The following is an 18,793-nucleotide window of genomic DNA, read 5'->3' on the forward strand; positions in this document are numbered from 1 at the left end:
AAAGAATGAAAACCGGGTAGTACACCAATATATATTCTGTTCTATCTAAATATCTTGATTATGGGATCATAAAAATGATTAAATGTCTGAGGTTCACATTGTACTACAATAAATTTTTCACTTAAATATAAGCAATATGTGTGGGAGTCGGAGTCGTGGAGTCGGTGTAAGGGAAATTGAGGAGTCGGAGTCGCAGGTTTGGCTTACCGACTCCACAGCCCTGGTAGAAACCCCCCACAAGTGACTTCATTTTGGAAACTAGACCCCCCCAAGGAACTTATCTAGTTGTGTGGTGAACACTTTGAACTCCCAAGTGCTTCACAGAAGTTTATAACGCAGAGCCGTGAAAATAAAAAATCATTTTTTTCCCTCAAACACTGATTTTTTTTATTCCGCAATTTTTTATTTTCACAAGGGTAAATGGAGAAATTGGACCCCAAAAGTTGTTGTGCAATTTTTCCTGAGTACGCTGATACCCCATATGTGGGTGTAAACCACTGTTTGGGCACACGTCGGGGCTCAGAATGGAGGGAGCACTGTTTGACTTTTCGAACGCAAAATTGGCTGGACTCAATGGTGGTGCCATGTCGCGTTTGGAGACCCCCTGATGTGCCTAAATAGTGGAAACCCCTCAATTCTAACTCAACCCTAACCCCAACACACCCCTAACCCTAACTACAACTCTAACCACAACCCTAACCCCAACCCTAACCCTAATTCCAACCCTAACCCTAATTCCAACCCCAACTCTAACCCTAACCCAAACTCTAACCCTAATGGAAAAATAAAAATATTTTCTTTATTTTATTATTTGTCCCTACCTATGGGGGTGATAAAGGGGGGTATATTTACTTTTTTTATTTATTTTGATCACGATGATAGTTTACCACAGTGATCAAAATGTACCTGCAATAAATGAACATGCCAGCCGATTCGGCGGGCGCACTACACATGCGCCCGCCATTTTGAAAAATGGCGGCGCCCATGAAGGATCCGGGAGGGACACCAGGACATAGGTGGTATCGGGGGGGTGAGGGGGGGGGAATCGGAAGGCGGGGGGAGCGGAGGGAAGGGGGAGGGGAGCATATGCTGACGGCATCAGATCGCCGTCGTTGGCCGATCGCCCCCTTCAGTCGGTGGGGGAGGTCGGATCGAGGTCTCCAGCCATGGCCGATGCTATTGCAGCATCGGCCATGGCTGGATTGTAATATCTCACCAAATTTCTTGGAGAAATATTTTACAATCGCTCTGATTGGCTGTTTCACTTTTAACAGCCAATCAGAGTGATCGTAGCCACGGTGGGGCTAAGCCACCACCCCTGGGGTGAAGTACAAAGGGTCATGTACCTGCGGGTGGGGTGACCTTTCATTGACCCCGGTCACCTGACCCACAGGAGGGCGATCAATTCATGACGCCACATAGGAGTCATAGGTCGGATTGACACCGACTTTCATGACGCCTATGTGGCGTCAAAGGTCGGGAAGGGGTTAACTAAAAGGAAATCTGTCAGTAAGATCAACCTGCCCTCTCTAAACAGTTCAGAGAGCTGTACATCAATATTACTGTTACTAGGTATTACCACATTGCAAGCTATACATTAATGCTAGCTTTGACATAAATACAATTGTCTTCTTAAAGGGAATCTGTCAGCAGTTTTTTGCTATGTAATCTGACAGCAGCACTTGAACTTTCTCAGGAGCTAAGAACGCCACTGAGCATTTTGCATCAGTTTTCTATGGGTGATGGGAGGACATCACCACAACAGGGCTTGTTCATATGTTGCGCATGGAAAGAAAAAATGTTATGGGTCTCTGAATATGGGGACAACTCCAAAATGACTTTTTTTTTTTTGCAGACTTCAGATTTTTTTTTCGTCACTAAATTTTTTTTTTAAAAAAACAGGACATGCTTGTTATTGATCAGGAGAATAATATTGCATGGTCATTCTTTTACACTGCAAAAACAATTCCCAAAAAAACAATGTCAGAATTGTGTTAGTTTTTTTTTTTCTTCACAATTTCACGACACTTGAAATTTTTTCCCCGCTTTCGAGTACACTATGTGGTAAAACGAGGGGTGTCATTAAAAAGTACAACTCGTTTATATTATAATATGTGCGGGGGGTAAAAAAATGCGTTTTACAGTACCAGCAAAGTGACTGAGATTTCTGAAGTGACATGCATTTTAATGTTTGTTCCTGAGTTTCACACCTGCAGCCTGTCCATTCTTTCACTGTTTTCCAACCATTTTAATGAATGAAAAAAAATAAAACATGCAAAAATGTGTAAAGAAAAAAAGCACGGATGTTCCTGCCAACGCAATCAGTATTTGCTGCAGATTTTTCCTCTGCAAATGCTGAACGTGCGCACATGCTTATAACATGCAGTAATTTGCAGGAACGCCCAGACTTTCCCATAAAGATACACATCGTACAAACGCCGCCATGTTCTAGTCCGGGTGAAGCCGCCTTGGCCTACAGTATGTGATCACCTGAACATTGCAGCACCACAGCCATCTTATTATACCCAGCACATGCCCTGCCGGATATTCGGGTGGCATAATACCCAGATAAATACTCTACTGTATTATAGATTTGGAAAGAACAATCCTGTTTCTGTTGAAATATTAAGAAGCACAAGATCAGATCTAAAAAGGAAAATACTACACAGATTTTGCAAAACAAATAAATAAAAAACACATAGTATCAGGGAAAATAAAACTGCTGTAGCTAATCGGTATGCATAAAATATACATAGAAGTCAAAAACAATGTTTAGGTTATGAAACTGTATCTAGAGAAAATAGCGGATCAAAGTCAATATAACCCTTCCCTGTGTCCTCTGCCAAGTCTCCCGATGCCTGGCATTAGTGTGGCAGACACAAGGAATGCCGCTGAGCTCAATGATTGGCTCCCGCGCTTTTGACGGAACATCAGCACCGCAGTCCATGCCAGACACACAATACTCGCCGGAGGACCTGGGGAAGGCGAGTACAGGGCGGTTTGTTGTTTTTAACAAACTGCAGCAGAGGCAGAAACTTAATTGACAGAACAACCCCTTTAACTTGCTGGTCAGCATTGCAGCTAGTAACTAGCCCATTCAGACTGAAGAAAAGCAGAGACCGACAGGAGACCTGAGCAGAGCTGGAAGAGGCCGCTTGAGGAATTAGTAAGAATATACTTGTGTGAGAGGAAGGGGTTCAACATGCTGGGTGGTTCATTTAAAAAAAGTTCAGGAATAGAAAACCCATTTAAGTAGATATAACTTTTGTCACAATTTGTCACCATTTTTTAATACAGATTTAAAGCGAACCTGTCAGCAGTTTTGGTCGATATGAGTTACAACCGCTGCCTTTCAGGGCTTATCTACTGCATTCTATAGATAAGCCCCCGGTCCGACCTCCAAGATAAGAAAAATAACTTTCATTATACTCACCCTGGAAGCGGTCCAGTCCGATGGGTGTCACAGGTCCAAGTCCGGCACCTCCCATCCTCTGGCGATGCCGCCGTCCTGTTGCTTTCTCGCTCCCCAGCATTGTGCTCCTGCGCAGGCGTACTTCGCTGCCATATTGAGGGCAGAGCAAAGTACTGCATTGCGCAGGCGCCAGACCTCTCTCAGACCTTTCCCAGCGGTTTGGTCCCTTTTTTCCTACCTGATGATCGGCCCAGGTTTTATATGATCGCACGGCTTATTATGGGTTATCAACCTTAATCTCAAGTATACACCTTTTGGTTATACTCTTATTCCTTGCCTCTTCTGTATGACTTACTATGCTCTTGGGCAATCATTTAGGCTAAGTGCCCACGTGGCAGAAATGCTGTGGAAATGTCCGCAGCATTTCTGCAACTGCATTTCTGCCGTGGGTAAAACGCATGCGGAATTCACATGCGTTTTCCCGCAAAATACAAGTGTTTTTAGCTTGCAGAATGCTAGCGCTTTTCCAAGTGATTTGAAGCATCGCTTAGAAAAGTGATTGACAGGTTTGTCACACTTATCAAGCATAGTGCTTGACAAGTGTGACCAACCTGTCAATCAACAATGACCTCTGATGACGTAGCATCACACGAGACCGCTACGTCGTCAGAGGTCATTCGCGCAATGCATCCCTGGGAACGGAAGATGCCGGCAGCGTGGCTGAGAGGCAGGATAACTCCAGGGGCCGACAGAGGGTAAGTATATCCCTATTTTTTATTTTAATTCTATTTTTTACAGGAATATGGTACCCAGGGCCTGGAGGACAGTCTCCTCTCCTCACAAAATTGCAACAGGTTTCGTTTGGCGCTGGTCGGCGCACCATCAAAAGGACGCATGCGCCACCAAACGCATACCTGCGCACGGCCTGCGTCCCCAGTGCTAAAGATAGGGGATGCAGGTGGCATGCAGCGTCATGCGCCCATAGGCAGTTACCGGAGGAGGCGCGGCAGGGGGTGGGGTTTAGACGCTGCGGCCTGAAACGCTAATGTGAAACCAGCCTAAACTGTACAGCAGCAATCACTACCCAGCACTTTGAAAAAGAACGCCGGACTACATTTTAAACGCGTTATATTTTTCCTATTTCTTACACCTTTTTTTAAAAAAATACATATTAAAAATACAGAATGCTGTAGATAAGCCCCTGATGACGGTGCCTGCAGCTGATTTTATTTGGACTAAGTGACAGATTCCTTTTAACCTGATCGCTAAATAGCGTAACGAGAACAAAATTCATAACGCCAGAATTGTGTTTCTTTGGTTGCCACAACATTGCATTAAAATGTAATAAAGGGCGATCAAAAGATCATATCTGCACCAAAATCACATTAAAAAATGTCAGCTCGGCATGGAAAAAATAAGCCCTCACCAAACCAGAGATCACGAAAAATGGAGATGCTACAGGTATCGGAAAATGGAGCAATTTTTTTTCCCCAATGGGCGGGAATTCCGGCGCGCTTACCAGAAGCACGAGTTAAATGCCGCTGTCAGATTGGCAGGGGCATTTAACAGATTAACAGCTGCGGGTGGATTGCCATTCCACCTGTGGCTGTTAGACGCATATGTCACCTGTTCAAAAGAGCGGACATGTGCCGGGAAAGATGTGGGCTCAGTGCCGGAGTCCACATCAAAGGGAGCGATTCCGACGTGGGCGTATTAAGTACACTGAAGAATAAATGATCTCTAAAAGGCCTAAAGTTAAAGATGACACATTTATTTTGTATTTTATGCAAGAAAATATATATTTTCATCTTCTATATTTTAAAAGTTACAAAAGGGAAATTGGGCCGATGCAAATTTTTGGGCACTCTGCATGGTTAGTACCTAGTAATACCCTCTTTTGCAAGTATCACAGCTTGTAAATGCTTTTTCTAGCCAGACAAGTCTTTCAGTTCTTGTTTGGGGGATTTTCCTCCAATCTTCCTTGGAAAATTCTTCCAGTTCTGTGAGAATCCTTGGTCGTCTTGCATGCACTGCTATTTTAAGGTCTAGCCACACATTTCCAATGATGTTCAGATGAAGGGACTGTGAGGGCCATTATAAAATCTTCAGCTTGCGCCTATTGAGGTAGTCTATTGTGGATTTTGACATATGTTTAGTATCATTATCCATTTGTAGAAGCAATCCTCTTTTCAACTTGAGCTTCTGTGCCCTTTTTTCTCTCCACACATGCCTTTTATCATTATGGCCAAAAAGTTTTATTTTAACCTCTTCAGTCCATGGGATTTCTTTCCAAAATGCATCAGGCTTGTTTAGATGTTATTTTGCCTACTTCTGATGCTGAATTTTATGGTGAGGATGCAGGAGAGGTGTTCTTCTGAGGACTCTTCTACGAAGGCCATATTTGTGCATGTGTCTCAGAACAGTTGAACAATGTAGCATAACCCAGCTAAACCTTTATGAAGGTCTTTTAAAGTCAAGTGGGGGGGTTCGATTTGTCTCTCTAGCAATCCTAGAAGCAGCTCTCAATTAAATTTTGCTTGGTCTTCAACACCTTATCTTGACCTCCATTGTTTCTGTTAACTGCCATTTCTTAATTACATTTCAAACTGAGGAAAGGGCAACTTGAAAACGCTTTCCTATCTCCTTATAGGTTTCTCCAGCTTTGTCGGCCTCCACCATTTTCAGGGTGCTAGGCAGCTGCGTTGAAGAACACATGGCTGCTGTTTTTTTGCCATAGAGTTAGAGGAGGCTGGGTTTTTATAAAGCTGGGAAATTTGCATCACCTGGCCTTTCATGACGATGATCGTGTACAAGCCATAACCCTAACAGGCTAATTAAGGTCTGAAACCTAGGTCAAAGTTATCTGAGCACACAAATCTCCAAGAGTGCCCAAACTTTGCATCGACCCATTTGCCTTTTTGTAATTTTTAAAATGTAAAAAAAATGACTATTTATTTTTGCCCAAAATATAAAGGAAATGTGTCATCGTCAACTTTAGCCCTCTTAGAGATTATTTAATCTTCAACTTGCTTAACTGTCCACAATAACTAATTTTGACGAGAGGTGCCCAAACTTGTACATGCCACTGTGCACGCGCGGTGTTATAGAGAAAGGCTTCTAGTGGTGAATACAGTATCTCAACTGAGCTATGATATAGGCCCATATGAGAGTATATTTAGCTCTACTATATGTAAAGGACCTGTAAGAACTATGCCTGTGTGTTAGGGCTGGCGGAACGCACCAAATAATAAAATAATAGTAAGGTGGGTTCGCAGCCCGGGGTCCACCGTGCAGGGGTGGTAAACTGCTGCTTAGTAATGGCGGAAGTATAAAGCGGTATACAAAAGGTCACACGTGGGTTAACGTCACCCAGTGTGAACAGAAGCGAACTCTGTTACCTCACAGAGCTGCACTACCGCAAAACATAAATGCTGCAGCCTGTTTAGCTCACAGAGTTCGGCAACGGAGCGCACAGAATGCGGTCACAGAACTCTGCCCCAAGAACACGGGGTCAGAGTCCCTCTAGACCTTTTGAGCACGCGGCGTCGCACCTGCGGACGCCACTATAGACGCTGACTATGGTGGAGTGTCGAGAACGTGCACCGTGGCGTGCAGAGCCACCGGTGGACACTGATGCCAGTCTCAGACTCTGCCTCTACCTACACCTAAGCCTGGGTGCTTAACAGGCTAGGCTGCACAACACATGCGTACCAAGGGTAGGGGTTTCTTAATGAGTCATTCACCAGAAACATTCATACATGCATACAACACTCACTCCTCATAGTCAGATAATGCAGTCTATACTAGCGCATGGCCGAGTGGCCATGCGAACCTTTTATAGCAGCATCCTTCCGGGACCTTCCTGAAGGTCCAATCCGAGCTGGAGAAGGACCCGAGCATGTGACCTCCGATCTCCAATGAGATCGTCCCACGGGCATGCTCAGTGGACCGAAAGGAGGACTTAGTCCCTGGAGTAGCTCGCTGCTGACCAGCATGCGTTGCTATAGCTGGACCAGAGGTGGCAGCAGCAACCAAACCCACAGAGCTGGTTTGAGCAGAGCGCCAGGATCGACGAGTCTGCTGAGCAGCCTCCTCTGCGGCCGGAGAGGAATGGGAGACTGCCGAATGCAAGGCTCGAGATTCCTGCTGTGCAGCGACAGGAACCCGACGCCTAACACTGTGTGCATCTGTAGTTTGGACCAACTCCAGTCTTACTGACAAGATTTCTTGCTTGGTCTATTTTTTACTAAAGGTTAGATAACCTCCTACACATGTATCCTTGAGTTATCAAATGATGAACACATGGATCACCAGACATAAAACAAGTAATCAATTCAATGTCTCATTACAGCAAACCAAACTGATTAGCCATACTTCATTCTCTATGCAAACCTACGGACTGCGCCAATTTCCTCCACTAACCGCGCGGCAATGGATTAGGTGACATGAACCACGTTTAGTTAAAATTTAACTTTTTTTTTTGCTATTATTTAACTACCTAGTTCAAAGTATCTTAGTAGCTGATTTCAACTATGGGTCTAGTAAAGGTCTGTACACAGAGCGATATTCTCTGCTCGCCCTCCATGTGAGAGCAATAGTAACTAGCAGAAAGTCACTCTAGGATGCTTATACCACTTATACCACACTCTAGACCAGCAGTTGAAATCACTCCCAAAATAGAATCCTGGCATGTCAGAGTGAGGAGACTTATAGGCTTGGCTAGTCGCTCTCCACAAGGAGAAAAGTTACCCCTTAGATCCTGGTCAGGCATCTCTCACACTTTGCACTGATGAGGGACAACACCCCAAAACATTGTGTCTGCAAATTGACATTCTGGTTTGGCTTTTATCCTAAGTGATATTGCAAAGTTTGTTAAAGAGTTAATACTGACTTCTAGGATCACTGCTTCCAATAGGTGGCACTAGAATTCGAGTCCTTTTCCTGTCTGAAGAGATAATTTGCATATTTAATTTCACATATGCATGGCTTATAAGTCGCCTCACTCTGAAATGCCAGGCTTGGCTTGTCACCCTCCACAAGGTGAAACATTACCCTTAGACAGCAGTCCAGAGCGTTAAACCTAGCCAAATCCGATGTAATACTTTGTACTGATGAGGGGGCAACAACTCGAAACACCGTGTCTGCACTGCAAACAGATTCCGATTCGGCTTTTATCCTAAATCATATGGATATTGACCTTTAGCTGCTCTTGGAGGATATGTAAATCCCATCCTGCATTCATGGAAGTGTTCTTTGGGCTCCCTCACAATTTTGCCTAACCCCACATATCAATGGTCTCAGGGTGTGTTGGGCTCCTTCACAAGTCAGGTTTTCATGTACAAGTCCTGTCTTTTTCGGGGTAGCACTAGCACTTATGACAGTCTAAGGAGCTGTTCACATCAGAATTATTTCCATGGACCAAGTGGTTCATGCAAAATTACAGAAACATGTCCAATACTGATCCAAGGGTCGGATTAAAATCAGCAATGCAAGGCAATGGGTCAGTGAAACACGCACACAAAAAAATTAAAAAAAAAAACAAAAAAAAACAAAAAACACTGGGTGGCACTCAAATGCCACCCTTGTGCGCTCTGTTTTTCACTGACTGATAGGAGAAAGTGGAGAAACTTTTTTTTCTCATCCATGAAAAAAAAAAAAAAAGAAAACCACCTGATCAAACTCTGACCAAACTGGATCCATTTTTGTTGAGTGCTACCAGGCCTCATGGTAGCACAATCATTCTTCCAGAAGTCCCAAAGAGTCTGAAGGAGGCTTCTTCCAGAAAAAAAACCTGTTGATATTACTTCTGTATTGTCATCCATATTTATACATCCGTTGTGAATATAATTTATTCGACCAAATAGTTTCCCATGTTAATTTCAAAGTATCCATAAAAATCAGAGGCAATACTGTTGATCCATAATGGGATCCCAATTTTTTTTCCCCCCACACCCTTAGGGTGTGTGCACACGTTGCGGAATGGACTCCAGAGCCGGCATTGAGTCAAAGTGCCACCGCTCACAGTATGTTGAGTGATGACTGTAGCCACGCCCATAAGACTGAAAGCCAACCGATCCCGAGGAGAACGAAGCTCATATGGTCGTGGGTGCCGCACTTTCAGCACTAACCTTACAACGTAGGTTTATAGCCTTATCCCAACTGACAGGTTCCCTTTAAATATCAATATCCAATCAGTGAGAGCCCGAATGCAGAAGTTCCCAGCAATCAATACAATGCATTGGTCGTACACTTTGCGTATTATAAAAAAAAAAAAAAAAAAAAAATCGAGAAATCATCCAGAAAAAAACAGCTTGATAATCGTCCACATGGCATACAGCAATAGTTATCAGAAGTCACACCACCAAATACAGTTTCCTATGCTAACAATGGCAAGGTTCCCAGAAAAGTCAGATGCTTGTACGGTTGTATGAGATCTGATATTTTTTGTGCACCCAAATAACAGTCTGGTGCATGATGCCTTTCTTTCACAAGCAAATTCGGCCTGTGAAAAAAAAAAGTGCTCATCTGAGCAGTCTAGTATAATAACTCTGGCCCCAGTGCTGTCCGTGCAAGGGCAATTTTTTCAGGCAGTACTTACTAGAGGGGGAAAAACGGTCATGTCACCACGGTCTGAGTGGTTTTTTGTTTATTTTTGGAAGAAGTAAGGCCGGCCTGTTGGGAGTCAATGGACAACTAAGAGGAGTTTAAGGCCACCTTCACACCTTCAGTATTTGGTCAGTTTTTTACCTCAGCATTTGTAAGCCAAAACCAGGAGTGGGCGATAAATTCAGAAGTGGTGGCGTGTTTCTATGATTGGAAGGCAAGACCAGGAGTGGAACAATCATAGAAACACGCCACCACTTCTGAATTTATCGCCCACTCCTGGTCTTGCCTTCCAAATACTGATATAAAATACTGACCGTGTGAATGTGGTCTAAAGGACAGTGAGCTTTCCTAAATGTGCCGCTAACACAGTGGCTATTGAAATGCCACCAATGCCTTTACTCAGTTCCAGACCGCCCATAGACTTAATGTTTGGGCAGTCCACACTTTACTCTGCACTGACGATGTGTGCAGGAGATGGTGCAGCTGCAATGAGCGGGGACCGGCTATGGCTGACAGATTCCCCACCGTGAGTGTAATCTGTCTTCACCGAATACAGATTTTACTTGGGAATTGAGGATTTTGAAAATGACTGAGCATTCCTGGAGGAAGGCGCAGAGTCTCTGACTGAGCAGTCCCTGAGGAGGAAGGCGCAGAGTCTCTGACTGAGCAGTCCTGGAGGAGGAAGGCGCAGAGTCTCTGACTGAGCAGTCCTGGAGGAGGAAGGCGCAGAGTCTCTGAGCAGTCCTGGAGGAGGAAGGCGCAGAGTCACTGACTGAGCAGTCCTGGAGGAGGAGGAAGGCGCAGAGTCACTGACTGAGCAGTCCTGGAGGAGGAGGAAGGCGCAGAGTCACTGACTGAGCAGTCCTGGAGGAGGAGGAAGGCGCAGAGTCACTGACTGAGCAGTCCTGGAGGAGGAGGGAGGCGCAGAGTCTCTGACTGAGCAGTCCTGGAGGAGGGAGGCGCAGAGTCTCTGACTGAGCAGTCCTGGAGGAGGAGGAAGGCGCAGAGTCTCTGACTGAGCAGTCCTGGAGGAGGAGGAAGGCGCAGAGTCACTGACTGAGCAGTCCTGGAGGAGGAGGAAGGCGCAGAGTCACTGACTGAGCAGTCCTGGAGGAGGAGGAAGGCGCAGAGTCACTGACTGAGCAGTCCTGGAGGAGGAGGAAGGCGCAGAGTCACTGACTGAGCAGTCCTGGAGGAGGAGGAAGGCGCAGAGTCACTGACTGAGCAGTCCTGGAGGAGGAGGAAGGCGCAGAGTCACTGACTGAGCAGTCCTGGAGGAGGAGGAAGGCGCAGAGTCACTGACTGAGCAGTCCTGGAGGAGGAGGAAGGCGCAGAGTCACTGACTGAGCAGTCCTGGAGGAGGAGGAAGGCGCAGAGTCACTGACTGAGCAGTCCTGGAGGAGGAGGAAGGCGCAGAGTCACTGACTGAGCAGTCCTGGAGGAGGAGGAAGGCGCAGAGTCACTGACTGAGCAGTCCTGGAGGAGGAGGAAGGCGCAGAGTCACTGACTGAGCAGTCCTGGAGGAGGAGGAAGGCGCAGAGTCACTGACTGAGCAGTCCTGGAGGAGGAAGAAGGCGCAGAGTCACTGACTGAGCAGTCCTGGAGGAGGAGGAAGGCGCAGAGTCACTGACTGAGCAGTCCTGGAGGAGGAGGAAGGCGCAGAGTCACTGACTGAGCAGTCCTGGAGGAGGAGGAAGGCGCAGAGTCACTGACTGAGCAGTCCTGGAGGAGGAGGAAGGCGCAGAGTCACTGACTGAGCAGTCCTGGAGGAGGAGGAAGGCGCAGTCACTGACTGAGCAGTCCTGGAGGAGGAGGAAGGCGCAGAGTCACTGACTGAGCAGTCCTGGAGGAGGAGGAAGGCGCAGAGTCACTGACTGAGCAGTCCTGGAGGAGGAGGAAGGCGCAGAGTCACTGACTGAGCAGTCCTGGAGGAGGAGGAAGGCGCAGAGTCACTGACTGAGCAGTCCTGGAGGAGGAGGAAGGCGCAGAGTCACTGACTGAGCAGTCCTGGAGGAGGAGGAAGGCGCAGAGTCACTGACTGAGCAGTCCTGGAGGAGGAGGAAGGCGCAGAGTCACTGACTGAGCAGTCCTGGAGGAGGAGGAAGGCGCAGAGTCACTGACTGAGCAGTCCTGGAGGAGGAGGAAGGCGCAGAGTCACTGACTGAGCAGTCCTGGAGGAGGAGGAAGGCGCAGAGTCACTGACTGAGCAGTCCTGGAGGAGGAGGAAGGCGCAGTCACTGACTGAGCAGTCCTGGAGGAGGAGGAAGGCGCAGAGTCTCTGACTGAGCAGTCCTGGAGGAGGAGGAAGGCGCAGAGTCTCTGACTGAGCAGTCCTGGAGGAGGAGGAAGGCGCAGAGTCTCTGACTGAGCAGTCCTGGAGGAGGAGGAAGGCGCAGAGTCACTGACTGAGCAGTCCTGGAGGAGGAGGAAGGCGCAGAGTCTCTGACTGAGCAGTCCTGGAGGAGGAGGAAGGCGCAGAGTCTCTGACTGAGCAGTCCTGGAGGAGGAGGAAGGCGCAGAGTCACTGACTGAGCAGTCCTGGAGGAGGAGGAAGGCGCAGAGTCACTGACTGAGCAGTCCTGGAGGAGGAGGAAGGCGCAGAGTCTCTGACTGAGCAGTCCTGGAGGAGGGAGGCGCAGAGTCTCTGACTGAGCAGTCCTGGAGGAGGAGGAAGGCGCAGAGTCACTGACTGAGCAGTCCTGGAGGAGGAGGAAGGCGCAGAGTCACTGACTGAGCAGTCCTGGAGGAGGGAGGCGCAGAGTCTCTGACTGAGCAGTCCTGGAGGAGGGAGGCGCAGAGTCTCTGGTGCGATCTATCACTGGTTGCTTATTTTCATGTGTTTTATCCATGTAGGAAATCAGTGGGGGCGGAGGGTCCCTCTTGAACCGACCTACCCTATAACGTCATCCGGTGCCCGGTAAATGCCACACATACTGTGCCCGGCCGCTGGTGACGTGACAGGACAACAGTATGAACTCAGGTCAGGGCTCATGGGGCCCCGGATCTGAAGGTGAGAAGTGGAGGGTCTGCCTCCCCTACATGTGGCAGCAGCTGCCGTTACCTGCACAGGCTCTGGATCTCCGCGGCAGTGCCCGCTGTGCAGCCCAGCTCCGCCGCCAGCTCGTCATCCTCCACATCCACGCAGGACCCTTCGGCCAGACTCAGGTCGCAGCTGCTCAGGTGCTGTCTCCAGATGTGTCCTAAGGAGGCCACATGTATCTTCTTAGTGTTCACGTGTGTGACTTCATACTCCGGAATGTTTTCATCCATTTCACCGCCGTGCTGTACCGGGAACGTCCACTAGCCGCAATGCATTCCGGGGACTGTAGCCCTTTGCCTATTCAATGTGCTGTACCGGGAAACGTCCACTAGCCGCAATGCATTCCGGGGACTGTAGTCCCTTTGCCTATTCAATGTCAGTCCCAGCCGAGTTCCTGAACTACAAGATCCAGAAGCCTCTGCGCCTAATGACAACATTGAAAGCAGCAGTCATAAGAAGAAGGCGCGTAGGCGCCATGTAACGTGCAGAGCCCAGAGGCCGAGGGAGGCGGACTGTGACGGTGGGCTGCCCATTACATAGCCCCACTAGTTACTGCTATTACCAGCAATCTACAGCGCACAGTTTAGCTTAGGAAGGCAGAGAGTGCAAGTATTCCTGGGGTGCATCGTGGCTTAGTGGGTATACCTAGATTCGCTGGTCGTCAAGGGTGAAGAATAGAAGACCCCATTGCAAGTTTTATTTTTTTCTTCTTCCAGGAGCTGTACCCTTGTGTCGCCATGGCCATACAGGGCTGAGTCGTGATGACTGCATTCGTTTTACCATACAATATACTGAAACATGGGGGGAAACATTCCTTGTGTGTTGAAATGGCGAAAAAAAAGCGCAATTCCACCATCATGTATTAGAATTTATTTTTACAGCATTCATTGTGAATTAAAATGGCTTGGAGACATGACCCCACGTAACATCCTGCTTGCCCAGCAAACACTGGAGCGATCAGGAAGGTCACAACCTGCACAAGACAACTGGAGTGGCATGGATAAAAGAAGATGGTGGCTGGTGAGTATAATACTACAGTAATACAGGAAACTTACATTAGGGCCACCACTGCCGCACTGCAATAAAAATGCAATTTTTTAATCTCCTTTTCCTTTATTTTTGCAGGCAATATTCTGGCATTATATATTTTTGTTATCTCTTCCATGATCAGGGCCGCCATCAAGGCATTACTGCCCTTACTGCTGTATGGGGTTCACTGAGCAAAAATAAAGATCGGGGCCCAAATCTGCCTAACCAAACTTGCAATGCTTTATTAGTAATATCTTAAAACCATATCACATGATAAAACCATTCTAATAAAGTACAAGAGCGCCCTAACTAGCAAGGTCACTGAACTGTTTGATAGAACCCAGCATATCAAACATCTATGTTCCTAGACCTGACAGGTATAATTAAGGTCAAGTGACTCACTGCGAGCATATGATAATACACTCTGCATTTACTGCCTGGCAAGATACAGATTATAATGGTGTACAATCCACAGAAAATAAACATTGCGTATTACCAGAATAGCGGTATAATGGTGAAGATTGCAGCCACACAGGAATCACGGTGTCCCTCCTCATAGGGGTGAGCCCCCTAGTTAGGGCTATCATGTGATATGGTTTTAAAGGGAGTGTTCTCACTAAATGAAGCAGAATTCATGTAGCTATACAGGCAGCTAAGCCGCTATACCGGGGGTCCAGTAAGGAGACTGTAGGTTGAATCTGTGCTTTATTTAACGTGATGGTATATTGACGCGGTGAAACTACAAGCCAAAACATATATTCATACAATCAATACTGGGTTCATCAGGGATGTTATCTGCACCTCAAAAACATTTATAGAATTCGACCTTTTCTTACTTTTGACTCTGCAAAAACTCTTACTGTTTCGCTTATTCATTCTCGTCTCGATTGTAACTCCCTTCTAATCGGTCTCCCTCTTACCAAACTCTTCCCCCCTCCAATCTGTCTTGAATGCAGCTGCCAGGATCATATTCCTCGCCAATCATTACACCGATGCCTCTACCTTGGGCCAGTCCTTACACTGGCTACCCATCCACTCCAGAATCCAGTACAAACTTATTACCCTCACCCACAAAGCCCTCCATGGCTCAGCACCACCCTACATCTCTTCCCTTGTTTCAGTATACCATCCTACCCGCACCCTCCGTTCTGCTGATGACCTGAGGTTAGCATCCTCAGTAATCAGAACCTCCCACTCCTGTCTTCAAGACTATACACGTGCTGCGCCAATTCTTTGGAATGCACTTCCCAGGTCAATACGATTAGTCCCCAACCCCCACAATTTTAAGCGTGCCCTGAAAACGCATTTATTCAGACTGGCCTATCGCCTCAACATATTAACCTAATCTATCCCTGTGTGGCACAGCCAAAAGTATTACCATAACCAGGTTCCCCGCATCATGGTCCCACATGCTTTATGCATCCATTAGCCCTCTGCATCCGTACTGTTACATACTTAACATTATGGCTGGTCCATACAATCAGGGCAACTGTTACCACCCACCTTTCGTGTCTCCCCTTTTTTCCTCATAGATTGTAAGCTTGCGAGCAGGGCCCTCATTCCTCTTGGTATCTGTTATGATCTATGTGATTATTGTTATGCTGTAATGTATATTGTCTGTACAAGTCCCCTCTGAAATGTAAAGTGCTGCAGAGTATGTTAGCGCTATAGAAATAAAATTTATTATTATTAATTTATATATATATATATATATATATATATATATATATATATATATATATATATATATATATATATATATATAAATACATCATCTACACTAATAGCTAACCAGGGGAGAATTAACTAAGCAGGCTAATATGAGACAGGAATTAGATGTGGGAAGCATAAATACATACCAGCGATGCTATCACGAGGGGAGAAGAGAAATGAGATACAGGCTGAATGAAAATGGAGAACTGGAAGGAAATGGGGGCTAAACTAACCATAATCCTTTGCAAGGGCTACCAGGATGCATTGTAACCTTACCAGAATACACTGAAGCGGAGGGAAAAGCAAGCAAAGTGAAAGTAAAATAACTGGCTATGACTCTGGTCACGAGATGGAGCCAAAGAAACACTGTAAACATTAACAAGGAGATAATCAGGATTATAATTCAAATGGAGACAACACTCCCCGTCTGGCATCAAACGGATGTCACTATTCTTTTCACCGAAGACAACAATAGGACCAGCTCCGTTACTGGTCTGGAGAATGTCTTAAGTTCATTCCCTTTGGCCATCCTCAGTTCGACTTTGCGGACATTGCCATCCTTACTCGGGAATGTTGCGGTCACTAGACCAAGTGGCCACTGGTTCCGATGGGCTTGACAGTCTTTCACAAGGACGAGGTCACCAATGCCTAGATTAGGCCTGGTAGATTTCCACTTCGTCCGTGGCTGCAGGGTAGACAAGTACTGTTTGCGCCACCTGTCCCAGAATGTGTTTTCAAGACTTTGTACCTGTCTTCATTGACGCTTGTTGAGGTCCTTGGCGTTGAATCCTCCTGGAGGGTCACTGGATAGTCCTATTTTCTGGGTGAGCAGAGTAGCTGGAGTTAATAACAAGGGCTCCTCGGGGTCATTAGGGACTGGAACCAAGGGCCTTGCGTTGATTATACCTGCAGCTTCTGCTATGAAGGTGGTTAGGCTTTCGTGGGTAAGTCTCGCTGCTCCTTCTTGAAGAAGAGTGGAGTTAAGAATTCTCCGTACTAGACCAATCATTCGTTCCCAAGATCCACCCATGTGTGAAGAGGCGGGTTGAATGATCATGTGCAACTTTGGTCACCGAGGAACCTCTCGAGAGTCTTATGGTCTAGATTTGAAGGTATTCCCAATTACTTTGCTGCACCAATGAAGTTGGTACCTCTGTCTGAACGTATATGTTTGATAGGACCACGGATGGCAATGAAACGTCTCAAAGCATTGATGAAGCTTGAAGTGTAAAGTGACTCAATGAGCTCTATGTGGATGGCTCTGATAGGTAAACATGATGGCCCAAAGTTTACTATTAGCTTGTCTGCCTCTCGTGTGACATGTAACAACTGACCAAGTCCCAAACACATCGAGACCAATGCTGGTAAAAGTAGGGTCTGGGCTGAGTCTATCTGCTGGTAGGTCAGCCATCTTTTGGGTCTGAGTCGAACCACGAAGCTTACGGCAGGTAATGCATTTGTAGATGACACTACTGATGAGTTTCTTTGCACCGACAATCCACAGGCCAGCAGTTCTGATGGCTCCTTCTGTAAATAGTTTTCCTTGGTGTTTGACAAGATTGTGGTAGTGTTGTACAATTAAGTAGGCAACATGACATTTTCCAGGAATAAGAGAGAATTTCTCCTCAAACTCCATTTTAGCTTCTTTGAGTCGGCCTCCTACTCTCAGCATGCCGTTGTTGTCGATGAATGGGTCGAGTTTTCTCAATGCGCTGCTCTCTGGTATTGGAGCTTTGTTAATGAGACATTGAATTTCCACAGAGTAGGTTTCTTTCTGAACAGTGAAGATGATGTGGTTTCTGGAAAATTCCAAGTCGGCGGTAACATAGAGATGCCACCCTTTACATTTTTCTGTGTCACAAGCTCTGGTGATCTTGAATGAGCGAGCTATATGAGTCAGGCAGGTAATGGCTCGAGTAAGTGACTTCCAACTTGAAAATTTGACAAATCTGTGGGATCCAAGCTGGATAGCAGAAGTCGTATGAAGTGTAGACACCTGAGGGCGGATTTCAGCATCTGAGTCCTCTCCTACTAGTTAAAAGGTGTCTGGACAACGTTCCTCAGTGTACAATAGTTTTGGTCCTGAGAGCCATGTTGTGCTTCCTAGTCGACTTGCGTCAACTGCTCTAGTTGCATGATCTGCAGGATTTTGGTCCGTGGGAATGTAATGCCACTGTTTTGGATGAATTGATCTCCTAATTCGTAGCACTCTGTTGTTGACATAAACGTAGAATCGTCTAGTTTCATTGTGGATGTATCCCAGGACTACTTAGCTGTCTGAATAGAACTTGGCTAGAACTCGACGGCTAAGACTGCAGCACAAAGCTCTAACCTTGGTATAGTGTGCCCTGGTTGTGGAGCAAATTTGGCCTTCCCCATAACGAATCCAATGTGGCTCTGACATTTGGAGTCCACAGTTTTGAGGTAGGCAACAGCAGCAATTGCTTTGACAGAAGCATCTGCAAATACGTACAGTCTTTGGGTTTGTATTTCTGTAGACAACACGGGTGTATGGTCTTGGCACATTCAGGTTGGAGAGGGCTGCTAAAGGGTTCTTCCATACATCCCATTGGATTCTCTTATCAGGTGGCAGGGGTGCATCCCAGTCAGATGTTTCCTTAGTTAAGTCTCTTAGTATGGCTTTGCCTTGTATAGTAACAGGAGTTGCAAAACCCAAGGGATCGTACAGGCTGTTGATGGTAGACAGGAAACCTCTGAGTCTGAAAGGCTTTTCTTCCTGGCTGACCTGGAAGGTGAAAGTGTCTGACTGTAGATTCCAGAGAAGCCTGAGGCTGCGTTGCATTGGTGTGGGGTCTGACCCCAGCTCCAGGTCTCTGAGACCATTACACAAGTCTTGTGAAGGGAATGCTTTCATGAGTTCTTGGCTGTTTGAGGCTATTTTGTGAAGCCTGAGGTTAGAGCAAGCAAGCATCTCTTGGGCTCTCCTGAGAAGACTGATGATAGTCTCATTTGAAGGCATGGCTTTCAGACAG

The 18,793-nt window shown here is 46.5% G+C and overlaps 1 protein-coding gene and 1 long non-coding RNA gene across 2 annotated transcripts in view; one reads left to right on the forward strand and one right to left on the reverse strand.

Moving 5' to 3' along the window:
- SNAPC3 (small nuclear RNA activating complex polypeptide 3) overlaps window positions 1-13,378 on the reverse strand; it is a 64,268-nt gene extending 50,890 nt beyond the window's left edge. The window contains exon 1 of the mRNA XM_073572155.1: window positions 13,080-13,378. Within this exon, the coding sequence (XP_073428256.1) occupies window positions 13,080-13,288 (209 nt within the window). The 5' untranslated portion in view covers window positions 13,289-13,378. The remainder of the gene's footprint in view (window positions 1-13,079) is intronic.
- Window positions 13,379-13,390: 12 nt separating this feature from the next.
- LOC141086271 (uncharacterized) lies at window positions 13,391-14,317 on the forward strand. Its single transcript, XR_012231566.1, has 3 exons — window positions 13,391-13,693; window positions 13,775-14,078; window positions 14,184-14,317. It is a non-coding gene; the product is annotated as an uncharacterized lncRNA (long non-coding RNA).
- Window positions 14,318-18,793: the final 4,476 nt, after the last annotated feature.

This window comes from Dendrobates tinctorius, unplaced genomic scaffold (genome assembly GCF_039654945.1).
Source record: "Dendrobates tinctorius isolate UK_male_01 unplaced genomic scaffold, ASM3965494v1 ptg000031l, whole genome shotgun sequence".
Lineage (NCBI taxonomy): Eukaryota > Metazoa > Chordata > Amphibia > Anura > Dendrobatidae > Dendrobates > Dendrobates tinctorius.